The sequence below is a fragment of the Sminthopsis crassicaudata genome, chromosome 2, assembly GCF_048593235.1.
Source record: "Sminthopsis crassicaudata isolate SCR6 chromosome 2, ASM4859323v1, whole genome shotgun sequence".
Classification (NCBI taxonomy): Eukaryota; Metazoa; Chordata; class Mammalia; order Dasyuromorphia; family Dasyuridae; genus Sminthopsis; species Sminthopsis crassicaudata.
The window spans coordinates 635760973-635779438 of record NC_133618.1 but is presented as its reverse complement, the minus strand read 5'-3'; the positions used below and the strand labels follow the sequence as shown (position 1 = coordinate 635779438).

At 34.4% G+C, this 18466-nt stretch overlaps 1 protein-coding gene across 1 annotated transcript in view; it reads left to right on the top strand.

Annotated features, from left to right (window-relative positions):
- Positions 1-18466, top strand: part of MYPN (myopalladin) — a 109354-nt gene that overhangs the window by 34339 nt on the left and 56549 nt on the right. Inside the window, exons 3-6 of the mRNA XM_074296599.1 lie at positions 11990-12165; positions 13130-13181; positions 17307-17421; positions 18320-18391. Of these exons, the coding sequence (XP_074152700.1) occupies positions 11990-12165; positions 13130-13181; positions 17307-17421; positions 18320-18391 (415 nt within the window). The remainder of the gene's footprint in view (positions 1-11989; positions 12166-13129; positions 13182-17306; positions 17422-18319; positions 18392-18466) is intronic.

The following is an 18466-nucleotide window of genomic DNA, read 5'->3' as shown; positions in this document are numbered from 1 at the left end:
TAAACTTAAAGAATTATATAAACACCATTATTATCATTAATGTTGCTACTTTTCAAATATTACCTATACTATTAACTGGAAGAACACATGATAGATCTAGATATATAAGAAACAGCAGATTTTTCATTTTCTTTGCGTCTAGAGAAAACACAAAGACCTGAAAATTCTAATTCTATTAACTAAGCAGCTCTCTAACCAAAAAGACACTAATAAACTAGGAACTAAAATGAAAGACACTATCAAAAAAAAACAAAAAAAAAAAAAAACAAAACAAACAAACAAAAAACAACAACTTGGCTTTGAAGTTTGTGTAAACAAAGCTGGACATCCAAATGGCAACTCAGGAAAGTCTAAGGGAATTTTTCATATAGAAGAGATATTTAGGAGCCTGAAGATATGTGGAAATATGCCTATTTAATACAACTAATTTTAGACAAAGTTAAGATTTGAGACATTTTTAAACCAAGTTGGCCAAACTAATCTCATTGCAAGCTTTTCCTCTGCCTCCTTGTCTTCCTGTTTTTCTATCAACTTATTGAAATGCAAAGGGAATGTTTGGTGGAGTAATTTGAGATTGCATTGATCCTGTCTTAACATGCTTATATTACAGTTTATTATCTGTTATTTTATTAAATAATACTACTACTTTATTAAATATTTATCAAATAATACTGATATTAATACTATTGTATTAATCAGTAGTAGGCCACAATCATGCATTTAAATTAGATTTTGAAATCCTGAATTTAAAGGGTCATAATATTTATCCAGGCAGCAATTCAAGTTACAGGTAAGAAATAGCCTTAACAGCAGGACAGAGGTGTGCAATTAGAGAGGATTAGCATCTGAGAACTTTGTACTTCTTTGGTGTCTTCTGCATCCCAGCTTAATGAGTTGTTACTTAATAGCCAGTCAAATGAGCAGACCTAGATTCTATTCTCTTGGCTGATTGGAGATGGATTGTTCTTTATCATTCGGATGAGTGTACATATTTTCCAAATCATTTGACTCATTTCTGTCTGATTACTTATGAATCACTTCTGGCATCCACTGCCGCCCTATGCCCTGAGAACTTAAAGCCCTAAAAACAAGGCAATCTGTCAGAGTATTTCTATGAAAGCATTTCCTGACATATAAACAGGCAGGTGTTCAAGACCAATATGTTTTCACATCCTCCAAAATCTTCACTACAGCTGAACCAGTTGTAATGAAGTCTAAGAGATGCATGATCTTTGTTATTTCTGAGCACTTCATGAAGGCACTTTTATTGTTTCTAAAGGTCCAAAACTGGATGCTGGTTGTATTTTATATCTGTTTGTGACAAAGGTTATGGGTATTTTTGTCATTCTGCTGTTTCTAAGTCAAGATCCTTGTACATATAAAGATGTTTCTCCTCTAGGCACAAAAAAAGTATTTATTAACTTAGTAAGGAAGAATTGTATTTAAACAATTAAAATGATACTGTTATGGTATTAATAGTTTATATTTTACATGTTTTTCACCTCTATTCTGTAGTTCATGTGAATTCCATGGGTCTTTATTGTGATCTGTGAGCCTAATTTTTCCCTTTATTATACCCATTTCTAAATAACAGTACCAGAAATATAATTAAGAGGGAAAACCAGTCATCAAAGCTAACATCATTATAGTCAAACACCATGATTCAACTCTCAGAAAGTTCTAAGCAGGTGCAAAGTCAAAGGAATATAGGAGGAGTAATAAAAGGTAATTTTGATGTTATGGCTGCATATTAGCTCAGTGGCAACTAACTGTGTTCTTTGGGTAAAGGAAATCATCTAATTATAGAGGGGGAAATAGGAGATTTTTATTTTAATATGAAAGAATATCCTCTGGAAGTTATGATCAGGCCTTTACTACATGAAATAGTCTATATTGACCATAATCAATTAATAATAATTTATTGTGCAGTTACTACGCCCAGCAATGGACTAGGCATTGTGAGGTATATACGAGAAGTGAAATACTATTCATGACCTCAAGGAGATTGCAGTTTAGAATCAGACTTTTCAAGTTGGAAGGGACTTTAGAAGTCTTTGAAAAGATCCATTGACTACTTCTTGCCTCTAGGGTAATATATAAACTCTTCTGCTTGATTTTTGAAATCCATTACAATCTGGCTGCATCCTAACTTTACAATCTTACCAAAAACTTCCCTTCATATTAACCTTCTTTCTCATATATTCCTTTCTTCTCATATATTCCTTTCTTCTCATATCACGGAAACCTGACTTCCCCTACAAGGTATTGCTCTCCTATCTCTCCTCTCCATTATACAATATACCTTCACTCCCTCTACCATTGGACAAGAAGATGGAGTAGGCTACTTGTGCCTCACTATAGATTCTTCCTCTATATTAGCCTCTTTTCCTTTAAGTATCACTCCACCCAGCCTGATCACCCTATCTAAACTTTTATAGTTGCTCTCTATTGGCATTTAGATAAATTCCCTTTTCTCAAGGAGTTTAGTACCTGATTCTTAGTCTCTATCCCCAAATCTTGTCCTTTCTCTTGGGAATAGAGATCCCCTTGATCTCTACTTTTACTATCACCGAACATAAGTCATATTCTTACTTCAACTGAAGCATTATAGATGCTTTTCATTTTAACATTATGTGTATAAAGAGCATATTGCTGGATTCGGTTTCTAATCCATTCTGCTATTTACTTGTTTTTATAGGTGAGTTCATCCCATTCATAGTCAGTTATGATTATCTCTCTCCATCTTTCTTTTATCCTCTTTCTTTTTTTTTCTCCCCTCCTCAGAAGTCCATTGTGGTTCTGACAATTGTATCCCTTAAAGTACCCTCCCTCTTATCATGACTTTCACTCCTATTATTCTGTTTGGTAAGATGAATTTCTAAATCCAACTATACGTGTATATTCAGTCTTCCTTCTTTGTACCAGGTAAAATGAGAGTGAGGTTCATGTGTTGTCTACTTCCCTCTCCTCCTTTTTCCCTTCCATTTTAAAAACTCTTCCTTAAGCACCTCTTTTATGTGAGATAATTTCCCCTGTTCTTCCCCTTGTGTTCACCCTCTCCCAATGCATTCCTCTTTCTCACCTTTCCATTCTTCTTTGAGATCATTCCAATATTATAGATTCACATCTATCCACTTTCCTTGAGTAGACTCTAACTCCCCTGATGATAAATTCTTAGGGATTACATGTATTATTTTCCCTTATAAGAATATTCACAGTTTAATTTTGTTAAGTACTTTATCATTTTCATTTCATATTTATCTTTTTATGCTTCTTTTGAGTCTTTGCACGTTTTTCTTGTGAAAATATAGAATTTTCTTTTCAGCTCTGGCTTTTCATCAGAAATGCTAGAAAATACTTTATTTCATTAAACATTCATTTTTCCCTTGGAATATTATGCTCAATTTTGTTGGATAGATTACCCTTGTTTATAATCCTATCCACTCCCTTGATGTGGAAGCTACTAAATCTTATGTAATACTGACAGTGGCTCCATGGTACTTGAATTCTTTCTTTCTGACTGCTTGCAGTATTTTCTCCTTGACTTGGGAACTCTGAAATTTGGTGATAATATTCTTGGAAGTTTTCTTTTTGGGTTCTCTTTCTGGAGATAATTGGTGGATTCTTTCAATCTCTATTTTATTCTCTAATTCTAATTTTTGACCAGGTAATCATGGCTTCCAGATAATCAAATGATTCTTAAATGATCTCTCTTCAACCTGTTTTCCAAGTCAGTAGTTTTCCTGTGAGATATTTTATATCTTCTAATATTTGTACATTCTTTTGACATTATTTTGTTGTTCTTGACATTTCATAGAATCACTGGCTTCCACTTGATCTATTTTAATTTGAAAGGAGTAATTTTCTTCAGTGAGGTTTTGTACATTTTTTACCATTTGATTAATTCTGATTTTTAAGGAGTTACTTTCTTTTTAATTTTTGTGCCTTTTTTACAAAGCTTTTTTTTCATAGTTTTCCTGTGATGCTTCCACTTCTTTTTTAAATTTTTTCTCTATCATTTGTATTTGATTTTAAAAATCTTGGTTTTGCTCTTTTATCTTTTTCTTTAGTTTGTCTAGAATTCTTGTTGGGCTTATGTCTAAACTTAATTTTTTTTCTTTGAGTCATTGCTTATAGATGCTTTTAAGTCATTGTCTTCTGAGTTTATCTCTTGAGCTTCTCTGTCACCATAGTAACTTTTAATGATCAAATTATTTTTTTATTGTGGCTTGCTCATTTTTCCAGCCGATTTTTTGACTTTGTACTTTGTGAGAGTTGAAATCTGCTTACATATATTAGGGATGATTGACCTGAGCTTTGGTCTTTTACATCATTCTTGTGCTTTCACAGATAGATCTAAGGGGTGTGTAAATTGTTCATACTTCCAAAGTGATATTATTCAGGAAATAGTCTGGTCACTGACTTTCTGGTCTGTGTTTCAATACTTACTCAGCTAGAGCCCAAAGTCAGAAAGGCATGAGTTCAAATTCAACTTCAGACACTTAACATTTCCTAGCTGTGTGATCCTGGGCAAGTCACTTAACTCCAATTGCCCCACACACATACAAAAAAAGGAAACCTCTCTTTAGATGATACCTGGTCCTATAACCAATGCTAGCACAGAAGTTCCCTAGAATCTGTTTCTGATCAGGTCTTTAGTTCTTTAATGGCCCTATGTGCACCTAATGTTTGTCAAACTATGTATGACTTTCCTCTATTACAAAATCTTAGAGAGAGTAGTCATTCTCTCCTTCCATGACCCATTTTAATCATATTAGATTTATCCCAGAGTTCTAGATTATAAAAATCTTTTGGGGATATTACTGCCACTGCTATGCCACACTGACACTAAGCCACTCCTGGTGCTATTTCCACTGTGTTGCACAATCCCCTATCTCAAAATCTACAGATTTCTCTTTTAGTCATCTTAAGTAGCCTTGGGCTGGAAAAAATGACTCACTATGATTTCTTCTTAGTGATCCTGATCAGAATTAAGATTGTCACACTTTTAAAAGTTTTTTAGAGGAGTGGATTTGGAAAGCTCAGGAAAAAAAAAATTTACATTTCTCTATCTTGTATCTACCCCATAGGTTAAACTCTTAATCTCATTATGACCCTGTTATGACCTACTTCCATAATCCATAACTCTAAAATTCCTCTGGCAATAATATCCAACCATCTTCCCATTTACTTCACCACTCACCACAAATTTATGTTATTTAATCTTAAGTAACCCCAAAGAGCAGCACACCAATACTTTTATTCTTTTCTGATTGAGTTTACCATACTCTTCTCAATATCTGATACAACCTCATCTTCTTTTTCTTGCCACCTCTATGGGTCCTCCTCAGAGGATTGTATCTCACACTTCACTGAATAAATTGAAGCTATCCATCCCAAATTATGTTTCTTCCCATTCTACACTTTAAATCACTTCAATACCATTTTTTCATTCTTTCCTCCTTCACTCTGCTTATGGAGGAAGAAGTAACTCTTTCTTCCCTTGCCAATGCTAACTATCCTTCCATGAATTTGCCAAACTGATCAACCCCTCTTTCTCCTTAATTTTCTCACACATAGCCCCTCTCATTCTTGAACCTTTTGCAATTTGGCTTCCAACTTCATCTTTCAATTGAATACCCCTCCATTACCTATGAGGCTATCATTGATCTCTTAATTGCCTTTTCTCAGTTTTTATCCTTTTTGATCTTTCTGAAAAATTTATCAAGTTCTTCAAACTCTGATCTTGTATTTGATTTTTTGTGACATTGCTTTCTCTTTCCTGTAGCTCCTTCTGCCTGACCATTCCTTCTCAGCCTTTTTTTTGCTGATTCATCATCCATAATTCACTGTCTTTTCATGGATTTTTCCCAGGGCTCTGTCCTGGGCCTTCTCTTTTCCCTTAATATTCCTTCTCTTGATAATTGCAACAGCTCCCATGAATTAAATTATCTCAATTCATACAACAGCCAGATCAATAGAGTTAGCTTTAGTCTTTCTCAGTTCATATACTGTATCACTAATCACTGCTGCATATCTCCAATTGAATATTCAACAGAGGTCTCAAATACATGTTCAAAATTGAGCTCATTATCTTTTTTCTATCGTTACCCCTTATCAGCTTCCCTATTTCTGTTGAGGATGCCACCGTTCTTCTAGTACCCAATTTCTAAACCTTGAAATTATCTTTAACTTTTCTCTTACATCTATTGACATATAAGTGTAACATTTATAGACTCAGGAAGTTCTCTTCCTTATTTCCACTCATTCCAATAAGTTGGGTCCTCCAGAGCAAAGCTGTATCTCCTCCATAGGGAATAACCTTGACTATTTGGAAGTTGTTTTTCTCTAACACCATCTAACCCACTGTGCTCTCCCCAGTGTCATCAGCTGGGTATTAGCTATTTTTATTTAACCAGTTAATGCCAATTAGCTTTTACAAAGGGTTTATTTACTGAAAATACAGAGCAAGAACAAAAATACAAACAGAATTTTCCCTCTACCCAACACCTAAGAGGAACACTTTTCCCTGCATTATCTCCATCTGAAAGTGAGCTCATTCTTAGTTTCCATATAGCATTCTTTCCCACCAAGTTCACTTTTGAATGTGGTACAGTCAATGGATGAGTAGCTGTTGCTCCCTCTTGGATGCCTTTGATCCACATCTTGACTAGGCAGCACAAATGCTCACGACTTCTAGCTATCTACAAAATCTGGCACGGGCTCCAATCCTCAGGCAACTCCATCTCCTGACTCTTGTGAAGCTTATGAAGATGCAACCTATTTTTTAAATAAAGCTTTTTGTTTTCAAAACATATGCACAAATGATTTTTCAACATTGACCCTTGCATAGCCTTGTGTTTCAGATTTTCCCCTCTTTTCTCCTACTCTCTCCCCTAGATGACAAGCAATTCAATATATATTGAAATTACACATAATATGTGTAAACATATTTATATAGTTCTCTTGTTGCACAAGAAAAATAAGATCAAAAAGGTAAGAAAATAAGTAAGAAAACAAAATGCAAGCGAACAACATCAAAAAGAATGAGAATATTATGTTGTGATCCACATTCAGTTCCCACAGTCTTCTCTCTGAGTGTAGATAGCTCTCTTCATTACAAGATAATTGGAAACGGTATCAATCATCTCATAGTGCATCCTATTCTAATAGTCTTTCAATTAAAAACAGAAAAGAACAAACTCAAAAACGCAAAGAACAGAGATCTATATTAACAACTGCAAGTGGGCCTGGGTGGGTAATTATGACCTACAAAAGCAATCCATTCCATTTTTTTATTATAGCTTTTTATTTATAAGATATATGTACAGGTAATTTTACAACAGTGACAATTGCCAAGCCTTTTGTTACATTTTTCCCCTCCTTTCCCCCACCCTTTCCCCCAGATGACAGGTTGATCAATACATGTTACATATGTTAAAGTATAAGTTAAATACAATATATGTATACATGTCCAAACAGTTATTTTGCTGCACAAGACTTTGAAATAATGTACAATTAGCCTGTGAAGGAAATCAAAAATGCAGGCGGACAAAAATAGAGGGATTGGGAATTCTATGTAGTAATCCATTCCATTTTTAACAGCTCTAATCATAAAGAAGTTCTTCTTTACATTGAACCGAAATCTACTTCACTGTTATTTCTGCCCATTGGCTGATGTTCAGGCCTCAGGATCCAAGAATATGTTTAATGTTACTTCCAAATAACAACTGTTCAGGTATTTGAAGTTAGTGATCATGCACTGTAATTTTCCTCTTATTTAGGCTAATATCTCCAGTTCAATTCAGGAACAAGCTAAAATAGGTGCTATCTGCAGCCCTAGGGAGAGTGAGCTCAAGCTTAAAGTAGGTTCTACATAGCATTCTATTCCACCAAGTTCACTCTGAATGTAGCATCATCACACTAATTAAAACAAATAAGTACTTCCTCGAGGTCTTTACAGTTTACTGGGGACTATATTCACTCTCATAAGGCATAGTTTTGAGCCCTTCAATTTTCTGGCCTCCTTCCCCTGGACATATTTATCCATGTCCTTTAATAACAATTCACACAAGATGCAAGATCAGATCAGACTAAGGCAGACTATGGCCAGAATATCTACTTTAACCTTTGGACACAGTAATTCTATTAGCCTCAGATCATGTCACTTCTTTTATTTTTTTAAAGATTTTCAAGACACTTTATTTTTTATATATAAAGAATTGGCCTCTGATCAAATAATTCCCCTAGCCAGTGACATATTCATGGAAAATGAGTTGTTAGCTAAAGTTATTAAAACAGATTGAATCAGGCAAATCAATTAACCAAGCAATCAAAAAGCATTTACTGAGAACTTTACTTATGTGCCTGGAGCCATGCTAAAGAAAAAATAAAAACTCTTCCTTCCTTCAAGGAACTTACACTCTAAAAAAAATTAACTAATAATAGCTTTTTATTTTTCAAAATTCAAGCAAAGATAGTTTTCAGCAACCCACCCTTGCAAAACCTTGTGTTCCAAAATTTTCTCCCTGATCATGTTACTTCTTTGGTTGCCATGTCACACTGCTGGTGCACATGGGGCTTGCAGGACACCAAAACATTCAAATGTTTCCTTATGAACTATTGTCTAACCATGTCTATCCTTTCTGGAATGATGTTATTCATTTTAACCCAAATGCAAGACCTTGTATTTATCCCTATTAAATTATTTCATTATGGCTATTAAATATGGCCCAGTCTTCCAGATTGTCAGAATATTTTTGGATGATAGCTCTGCTATCTAATATGGCATCAAGCTTCATGTCATCTGTCTTCCACAAAATGGATAAAAATGCCATCTGTGCTTTCATCCAAGTATTGACAAAAATGTTGAACAAAAGAGGGTCAAAGATAGAGCCCTGCCAATATACTACTAGCTGGGACACAATACATGTAACAATTTTAACAGTTTAACTCTGGGGCATTTAGTTGGTGCAGTGGATAGAGCATCAGCCCTAAAGTCTGAGTTCAAATCTGGCCTCAGACAATTAACACTTCCTAACTGTATAAACATGGGCAAATCACTTAACCCCAAATGCCTCAGCAAAAAAAAAAAAAAAAGAAAGAAAAAAGAGAGTTTAACCCTTTGGCATTAAAGTGCTAGGAAGTATCATATGTAGACTACAAGTACTGTGAGCATTTAGAGAAGGAAGAAATCACTGAGGACTAGAAAGATTCATGAAAAATTTCAGCTGAGTCTTAAAGGCAGGTTCTGCCCAAAGAGGAGGGGCATTCCACAGGAGAGAAATATAAGGGATCAATATAAAAATGAGGAAAGCACGTCTATGGACTTTAAGGAATATATACATTGGGAAATAAATAAAGGTAGATCATTGGGAAAACAGCTCAATCAGTCATTGATTTTGATTTTCTTTTCTTTTGAAACAAGTCTCCTTCCCTTACCCACATAAGATTTAGAGCGTCTATTCACAGACCAGATTCCACTACTAATTGCCACAGGGATTTTGACCAACTCTACTTACAACTTAGGCCACTTCATTCACGTTTAGATAGAACAGTGGCCCCTTGATCAACATATTGGTGCCAGCCTTAGTGTGGAGAACAAATCAGCTTAACACTCTACAACTCACAGCTCAAGGGATCCACCAGCTTCAGTCTCCCTCTCTGGCAGCCACCTTGCCTAGAGATTTTGATTTTTACACATGTTTATTATTTAACTGAGCAAGTCATAAATGACTCAATAATAATTTAATACAAAAGCACAAGTGACCACTATTCAGGACTAACCTTCAGGCTGTTTGACCCAAGGCTATCATTATATCATTACACTTCTAACCTCCGTTCTGAATCTATAACATATACATTTTTGTACATGTTTATTTATCTATTTACCTAAGAATACATAGTATAATTCTTTAAAATCAGCCACTTAAAACAGCACTAAGACATTGGGGACATCCTGTATAAAATACCTTAATTTCATGTCACAGGAAACCCAAGTTCTAGCTATCTATGTTCATGTTGTGCTGTTTTATTTTCTAAACTTAATAGTTAGATCTTAATAGCTAAGCTTTAAAATTAATTTTAAAATTACACTTAAGATGTTATAGAATGCCATCTCAGCCTCAACAACCTTCTGGGGTAGTTATTGAAGCCTTCGTAAACTCAGTCTTACAGATAAAGAAGCAGTTTTGTCCAGGTTACACAACTACTAAGTATCAGAGCTAAGATTCAAAGGAAAGTTTTTCTTAATACCAATACAACCCTTTATTTATTATACTATGGTGGTTTCCTCAAGTCGGAGTCAATAATATCCTAAGGGGCTTTCCAGGAGGTCTCTAACCAGCTTCCCTGAGTTATAGCCTCAAACAAAGTAATTTAATATACTAATATGTAGTGTATGTAGGGAAAGAGAAATCAATATGTAGTCTAGCTTCACAAAAGCAATACATCTAGTAGTCATGATTTAGTAGGTGGCATCCAATACACTAAAGAAAACACATGTCAGCAAATAGTCCTAAAATAAGCTTAAGTTAAAAACAAAATCTGAATGTGAAAGAGAATCTTGTTTATAAAAACACAGATAAAATTTCTATAGCTAGAGAAAGGAAAAGGAATGTTTTTTTAAAAGGAAGTTAGAATATGTTTCATAAGGAAGGAACTAGAGGTGGGTGACAAATTAAAGAAGCATGTAAGAAGGATAAGTACTAGATCAGTGATTCTCAAAGTATGGTCCAGAGAATCCTGGGAAAAGCCTTTCAAAAGATCTTTGCATTCAAAATTAATTTTCATTTCTAATATGGTAAATATCTATAAATATGACTCATCTAAACAAAAACTCTTTGAATACTTCCTCAGTGATAAAGCTTGAAGAACCATTATACTAGAAGAACATTTTTGGGAGGGAATCAAGGGCATAGAAGAATTTGTCTTAGAGAAAAATAGTAGGCTACATCTGTGGCCCTATTTCTAAGTCTGGGTACCAGGAACAGGGCCAAGAGGCAATACCTGAGGTGGTGGTTCAGTGGAATGAAAGCTGAATTTGGAGTCAGACTTGTGTGAACTTGAGGAATCACTTGATCTTTCTAGACTTTTCGTCTATAAAATGAGAAGGTTGGACTAATTAGAGGTTCTTAACTTTTTTGTATCTTCTTGGACCCTCTTTGACAACCTAGTAAAGATTCTAAAAACCTCTTTTCAGAATATATTTTAAATGAATGAAATAAAATACATCAATTACTAAGGAAACTAATAAGTTTTAAATAATTTTCCCCTCCAAGTTTATGGACTTAAACAGATAGCTAGCTAGCTAGCTAGCTAGCTAGCTAGCTAGCTAGATAGATAGATAGATAGATAGATAGATATAGATATAGATATAGATATAGATATAGATATAGATATAGATATAGATATAGATATAGATATAGATATAGATATAGATATAGATAAATTAAGAAGTTCTAGATCTCTGAAATTCTTCTAGATCTATGATCTACATAGATCTAGATACCTGATAATCATGTCTTGCTTTACTCTATTGACAAAAGTTCCTTGATTCATTTTAATTTTGCCACCTTAAATGTAATAAAACAGGATTCCATTGGGGTTTTTAAGAATTAAATAGTTATCTACACTATTTACCTTTGACTTTTATATTATCTATATTATCTAAAAGTTTTTGTTCATTGTAGAAAATAAAGCCCTTGAAGTTATTTGGAGAGTTGATCCATAAAAGTATCTATCCTTTAATTTGCTTGTCTCTTGGGTCTTTAAAGCTTGTGCTAATCTTAGGAGGAAGGATTTTTTAATCCCATAAGTAACTTGTTCCCACAGTATCAATGCTACATAATTGAGCACTCTCTTTTTGGCATCATAATAATACCATCATTGATGAATCTTGCTGTTTAGTATTTTGATTCCTGGTTGATCTTACCCTAGGGGGGTCCCTTCATCTGGACTGTGTAACAGACAGCCCTCTCTTCTCTTACAGGTGGTACTGTGAAGGAAAGGAATTGGAAAACTCACCTGACGTTCAAATCACTCAGGCAGGAAACCTACACTCTCTGACCATCACTGAAGCCTTTGAGGATGACACAGGGCGTTATTCATGTTTTGCTTCTAACATCTATGGGACAGATTCAACTTCTGCAGAAATTTATATAGAAGGTAAAAAAAAAACTGAACATATTTTCATTGAGCAGTGTTAGTGAGTTCTGCAATATAATTCTACACGATGGAGGTTACTCATTTTATTATATTTCTAGTTTAAGATTTGTTTTTTTTTTAAACCTCTAAATTTTTAGAAAGGTTTTTCTAAAACTTTGAACTTTCTCTGGGGATAACTCTTTAATAAATAGGTAATGAGTCAGTTTGGAAATCTGACATCACCTCTTCAGAGGTTTTTTCTAACCCTAATCCTAATCCTAACCCTAATCTTAATAGGCTATATTCTAGCCCTGAATTATCAGTAAGCCAAATATCAGAGCTTTGGTAATGTTGCTAAGATTTTGCTACTACTGTTTTTCTGGTTTTGGCCAAAGGACTACAAACATCTTTACTTTAAAAAAAAAATCAACTGTACCTCATTAATACTAAGGCTATACAGAGGGGCACACAACTACAATATTTGAAATTTTCTTTAAGTCCTTTCTTTCTAAAACCTATGATTTATGGACTAAAGTGAATTACCAACACTAGTGAATGTCGTTCCTTTTCAGATCAAAACTCTGTGGCTGGCTAAGCTAATGAAACTCATTCCTAAACAACTTTCATTACAGGTTTAAACATTTTTGGAAATGTTTATGTAATAAACTATAATATTAAGGCAGTTGTTTTAAGCTCTTTCAGGAGATGGAATTTGTTAGTATAGGTAGAGAATTCCCAGTGTGCAGTGTTCTCGCTCTCTTTCCACAAATGGATAACTCACTTCTCTTAGAGAATATCCTGAGAGCCCAAGTATTTCTCCACACAGAGTCAGAATATGTCAGAGGCCAGACTTGAAACAGGTCTTCCTGAACTCAGAGCTAGCTTTCTCTCTACTGCCTTTTGGTTAAGAAATACTGATCTTAAATTGTTTGTAAATCAATTTAGGAATTAGAATAAAAACCTCTTCTTTCTCTTCCTTTCCCAGGTGCTTCATCGTCTGATTCTGACGGGGACGTTAGTAAGGAAGATATGAATCGGTAATGCTAATTAAATTGATTTTTGAAACTTTTCATTTTGCTGACTACATGCTCATTTCTTAGTTTTCATGCAAACTTTAAAAAAAAACTATGAATTGGCTCCTTCTTAGTTTTGTTTTTTGTTTTATTTTCCTCACACAAAATTTAAAATCTGTAATTTTAGAGATAGATTAATTCAGGTTCATAGCTGTTTGGTCTCAAAAGAGAGGGTTAGGCTGTATCAGATGAACAAACAATCAACTATGTTGTTCTTTTTTTCTTTGGCTTAGTTATCAGACTAATATCAATATTTCCTCTATAAGATAAATAGCAACATAAATATAAAACATGCAAGGGAGAACAAATGATCTTTATACTGCAACTGCTTGACCTTTTCTGATTCAACAATAGTAACAAGATCAAGAACAAAGAATGCCTTTGAATCACCTAGAAAATCTTGAATCATGGTGTGTGGTTTTAGACAAGATGCTGAATTTCTCTTGGCTTCAGTTTTCCCATCTGAAAAAAACGAAGGGGTTATTGAAGAATAAGTTCACTTCCAACTTGGAAATCCACAAGGAAAACTTTTTTACCTGGTAAAAGTGTTGTTGTACAGCCCAGAAGAAAAATGCCCAAGAACTAAAATAAATAATATTAATCCAAGATCTAGCTATTATCACCATCAAAAACCTGAATCTGGACCTCATTGGTATAGGGAATTCCAAGAATGACACTCTCTCTTCCAATCCAAATTTTTGAACCAGGTCATGACAAGATTAAATGACTTGCCAAGATCTAGCCATGGAGCTAGAATATATCCAGGTGGCTGAATCTAAAACTGGCTCTCCTACCCATGCTGCCTGTTACAGAATTCTCTTAATTGCTAAGCAAAGCAATTCAGTGATGATTTTGCTTTTTTCTTTTCTGAGCTTTTATCTGTTACAATTGTTCCATTCACTATGGGACTTACATTCATTTGAAGCAATGTGGTTTAGGACATGGCCTAAGAATATCGGGTCAAAATTCAAAAGACCTGAGTTTTTAGACTGACTTCATTACTAATTACTCATTATTCACTATTGACATTACTAATTAGGGAAAGAAAGTTAACTTACCTAAACTTCAATTTTCTAACCTACAAAATAGGAATAATATCACTCACTCTGACTATTTCATAGAAATGAGAGAGAATGGAAATTTTAAATTAAAAAGCAATGCACAAGTACTAAGGCTTTAGCATTTGTATTGTCACCTCAACAGAATTCTTGTTCTGATGCCACATTGTGACACAAGTTCCCAAAGTTTATGCCAGTGGAATACAAATTTTGAAAGTTTATGCCAGGAAGAATATGGTTTTATTGGTGTATGTGGGTGTGTGGATTCTTTTTAAAAAATTACATAAGAAAACAAACATTATAGTTTCTTCCTTCTCTTTATGTGTAGATATGTTTGTCTTTATTTATGATTGTTAAGTTCACATGCATACAAAAAGAAAATTTTAAACAAAAGATTCTTTTTTTTTATTATAGCTTTTTATTTACCAGATATATGCATGGGTAATTTTACAACATGGACAATTGCCAAACCTTTTGTTCCAACTTTTCCCCTCCTTCCCCTCACCCCCTTCCCCAGATGGCAGGTTGACCAATACATGTTAAATATGTTAAAGTATAAGTTAAATACAATATATGTATACATGTCCAATTCTTTATAACTCCATTTGGGGTTTTCTTAGCAATTTTTTGCCTTTTCCTTCTCTAGCTCATTTTACAGCATGAGGAAACTGTAGTAAACAGGGATAAATTAGTGTTTCAGTGTTACAAAACTAGTAAGTATCTGAAGACAGATTTGAACTCAGGTCTTCCTGACTGCAGACTGGCACTCTATTCACTATGCCACCTAGCTGTCCTAAAAGAGAGAGTACAAAATACTAAAAAATAAAACAATATCATTGTAATGTGTTTGTGCTCTAAATATAAGATTCTAGTCCAGTGACCAATAAATTGATCTGACACTAGACAAACTGAACCAATTGCAGTGTAGTGTATAGAAAGCTGGCCCTGAAATGAGGAATATCTAGATGCAACCTCTGATATATACTGACTATGGAACTATAAGCAAATCACTGAGCTTCTCAGTTTTCCAGGCAACTGATTCTCCTAAGTCATCTAGATAGTGTCAGCCTGAAATGGTAAAGGAAATATCCTAAACCTAGAGCATTTTCAGTAGCATTGAAAGCACAGATTCAGTCTATCCTAACTACAAGTGAAACTAGAAATCAAAAAAAGGGAACTCAAAGCTTCTTTTCATAGAAACAAATAATTGCCAGTTTGTTTTATTGTAGATCTAGGAAACATAATTTCAATTTACCTTGAACTGCTTGTGATTAAACATCAGCCAAAAAAATGAAATTAGCCATATCTTATTGGACAGGAAATGAATGGTTAACCATATGAAAGTCATTTCTAAATCAGTTATCTGTTTACAGTTAAGTCATTGATTGATTAGAGTAAAAGCCAAAACCAAAAATAAATTAAAAGAAAACACTGATTTGAGAACATACTATATGCTTGCAGATTCAACTTGCTATATTCTATCTATTAGTACATAAGAGAAATATATAAAGGAAAAGACTGTTTCTCAATTGTCATTCACAACTGATATCTACCCCATATAAAGCAATGGCCATAACAAGGAGGCCAAAGAATCCAAAAACTGCCCTAATTAGTAAATTCTTGATCCCCTTGACAAGCAGAGAGATATAAAAGACAGGATAATGTTGGCTTAGGTTATGAACTCCTTTTTTAAAACATGACAGAAGTAAATTCAAATCAACAAGCTCTTACTATGTATAAGATTATCTATGTTTGCTGGATGTACAAAGCTAAATAATCCCTGCTGTGAAGAAACTTGCATTCTATTGGTGAGAGATGCAAGGAGTCAACATCTATATAAATGAATATAAGAAAAATCGAGACTAAGAATGCATTAGCAAGTGGGGAGATTAGGAACGGCTTTAATGAGAAAGAGATGTTTAAATTGAGCCTTAAAGAAAGCCATGGATTCTAATATTCATTCATAAGGAGGAACTGCTCTCTAGGCACAAAGGACAGTTTATGTATAAGTACAAAAGTAAAAGACAGAATATTGAGTTCAGGAACAGCTGATGGTCCAGTTTATCCAGAATATGGAATACTACAAAGGAAGTGATATGAAATAAGAATGGAAAGAAAGGCTAGAATCAGTTTCTAGAGGGCCTTAAATACCAAGCTGAAAAGTTTATATTTTAACCTATGGGCAATAAAGAACCACTGAAGATTTTGATAAGGGGAGTGGTATGATCCAAGGTCAGGATTAGCTTGGACGTTCTGTGGAAAATAGATTGGTGAGAGGAGCTACTAGAAGCAGAGATACCAATTAGAGCATCATTGCCATGGTCCAGAAAAGAGGTGCTAAAGGTCTAAAAAAGTAAGATGATTGCATACATAGAAAAGAAAGGAATAGATGCAAGAGATACTGTCAAAGAAAAAAGACCAAAATTTGAGAACTGAATGGATGGTGGGGAGTAGGGGGTAGGGTGTAAAGGAAGGAAAAGAAAAAAAAAGTCTGAGTCCAAAGTGACTGAAGGGTAGTGGTGAGCTTGACAGAAATAGGGAAGTTAGAAGGAAGAAAGAAAGGGAGTGAAACAAGGTAATACAGGTTTCTTTGAAAAGTACAATCTCAGAGGTAAACTTTGTTCAAGGATCTTCTGTATCAAAAGAGGCATAAAATAAGTATACTTGCCAAAAGTATTTGCCACTTTCCTAAAGGATGTGATGGAAAGAGTGATTTTGTATAAAAGCTGAAGTGCTCTAGATGTTGTAGTGTACAAGTGACATTATAGGAATTGCATCTAACTGCTGAGTAGGGTCTCCGCAAGGAGACCTGTGATTTTCTGTAGTATTTGCAATAAATAAATTGTACTTATTTGCAATAAATGCAAAAAGTGCCTACAATATATAATTTTAAAACATCAAATAGTTATTTCATTGTCTTCAAATGTAGCCTATGGTGACCTCCTTGAGAGAATCGTTGAATTTATCTGCCTTGAGTGGTGGCAAATGTGATAAGACTTTTATAACCTACACTGTTTTAAATATCTTACAGGGTCCAGAAGCCAAATGAGGTGTCATCACCTCCTACTAATTCTGCAGTCATCCCACAGGAAGGAGCGGACGCACAGCCTAGTGTGGTCCAGCATAATGTATCTACCATTCGTCAGGTATGAGAATGTGAGCATAATACAAGAGCCCTGAACCCTCCCAACCTGACAGATTCCATGCATTCCTGTTAGAGCATGATCCTAATTCCCTCTCCTATACCTCCACACCTAACGTGAGCAACTTATTTCCACACCCAGAATAACCTACATACATTTGTGTGTACGTGTGCATGTATGTATGTATATTTATGATATGGAAAAAGGGAGTTCCAGGAGTTCCTCCTGCCTTGGGAGTATCTTTCCCAGCTCGGCAGGCAAATGAATCAATTCTCAATACTTTATTGTCTCTAATGCTACAATGTAAAAGATAGAAAGTACATATATATGATGATATCACCCTATATCTGGAGGAGGACATCATCCCATGAGTCTTAATTTTATACTTACTAGAGCCTAAAATTCTTCCTGTCTAGGAAAATACAGTTGTGGTGGTGGTCTTCACAGAACACTAATTTTTTTGGGCAGGTCGTGTTTATTCTAGTGTTATTATATTTTCAGTTGTGATTGCTACACTTTCTATTCATTATTAGTCCTAAGGAATAAAATTTTTATTCTACTCCATAGGGAAATTATAGATAACAATAAAATAATGAATTAACAAAATTAATGAATAGATATTAAATTAATAAAATTTGTCATACATTTATAAAAATCTAAGACAGTTTTTCACTTGATCACTTGAAAACCTGTGGCTTTTCATGTATTAATACTTATATTACCATCTGTTAATAATTGTTCAGCTTTCCAAAAAGGGATTGGCTTTTATGCTACTGAGCTTTAGAGTTACCCCTTACCTCTTGGGAGGAGCAGTTCCTTGCATTAAGTGGATATATGTGGAAGGATTGCATCATCTCAGTGGCCAGGTCTTTGTCACATTCCTTTTTCTTTTAATTTTCAGTGTCAGAGCCCCACAAACTATTTACAAGGACTGGATGGAAAACCTATAATAGCAGCTCCTGTGTTCACAAAGGTAATTGAAACTTCATCTGCCTCTGACATGAAGAACCCACAATGAGCGTACCAACTCAAATAGAAGTTGTTGTTT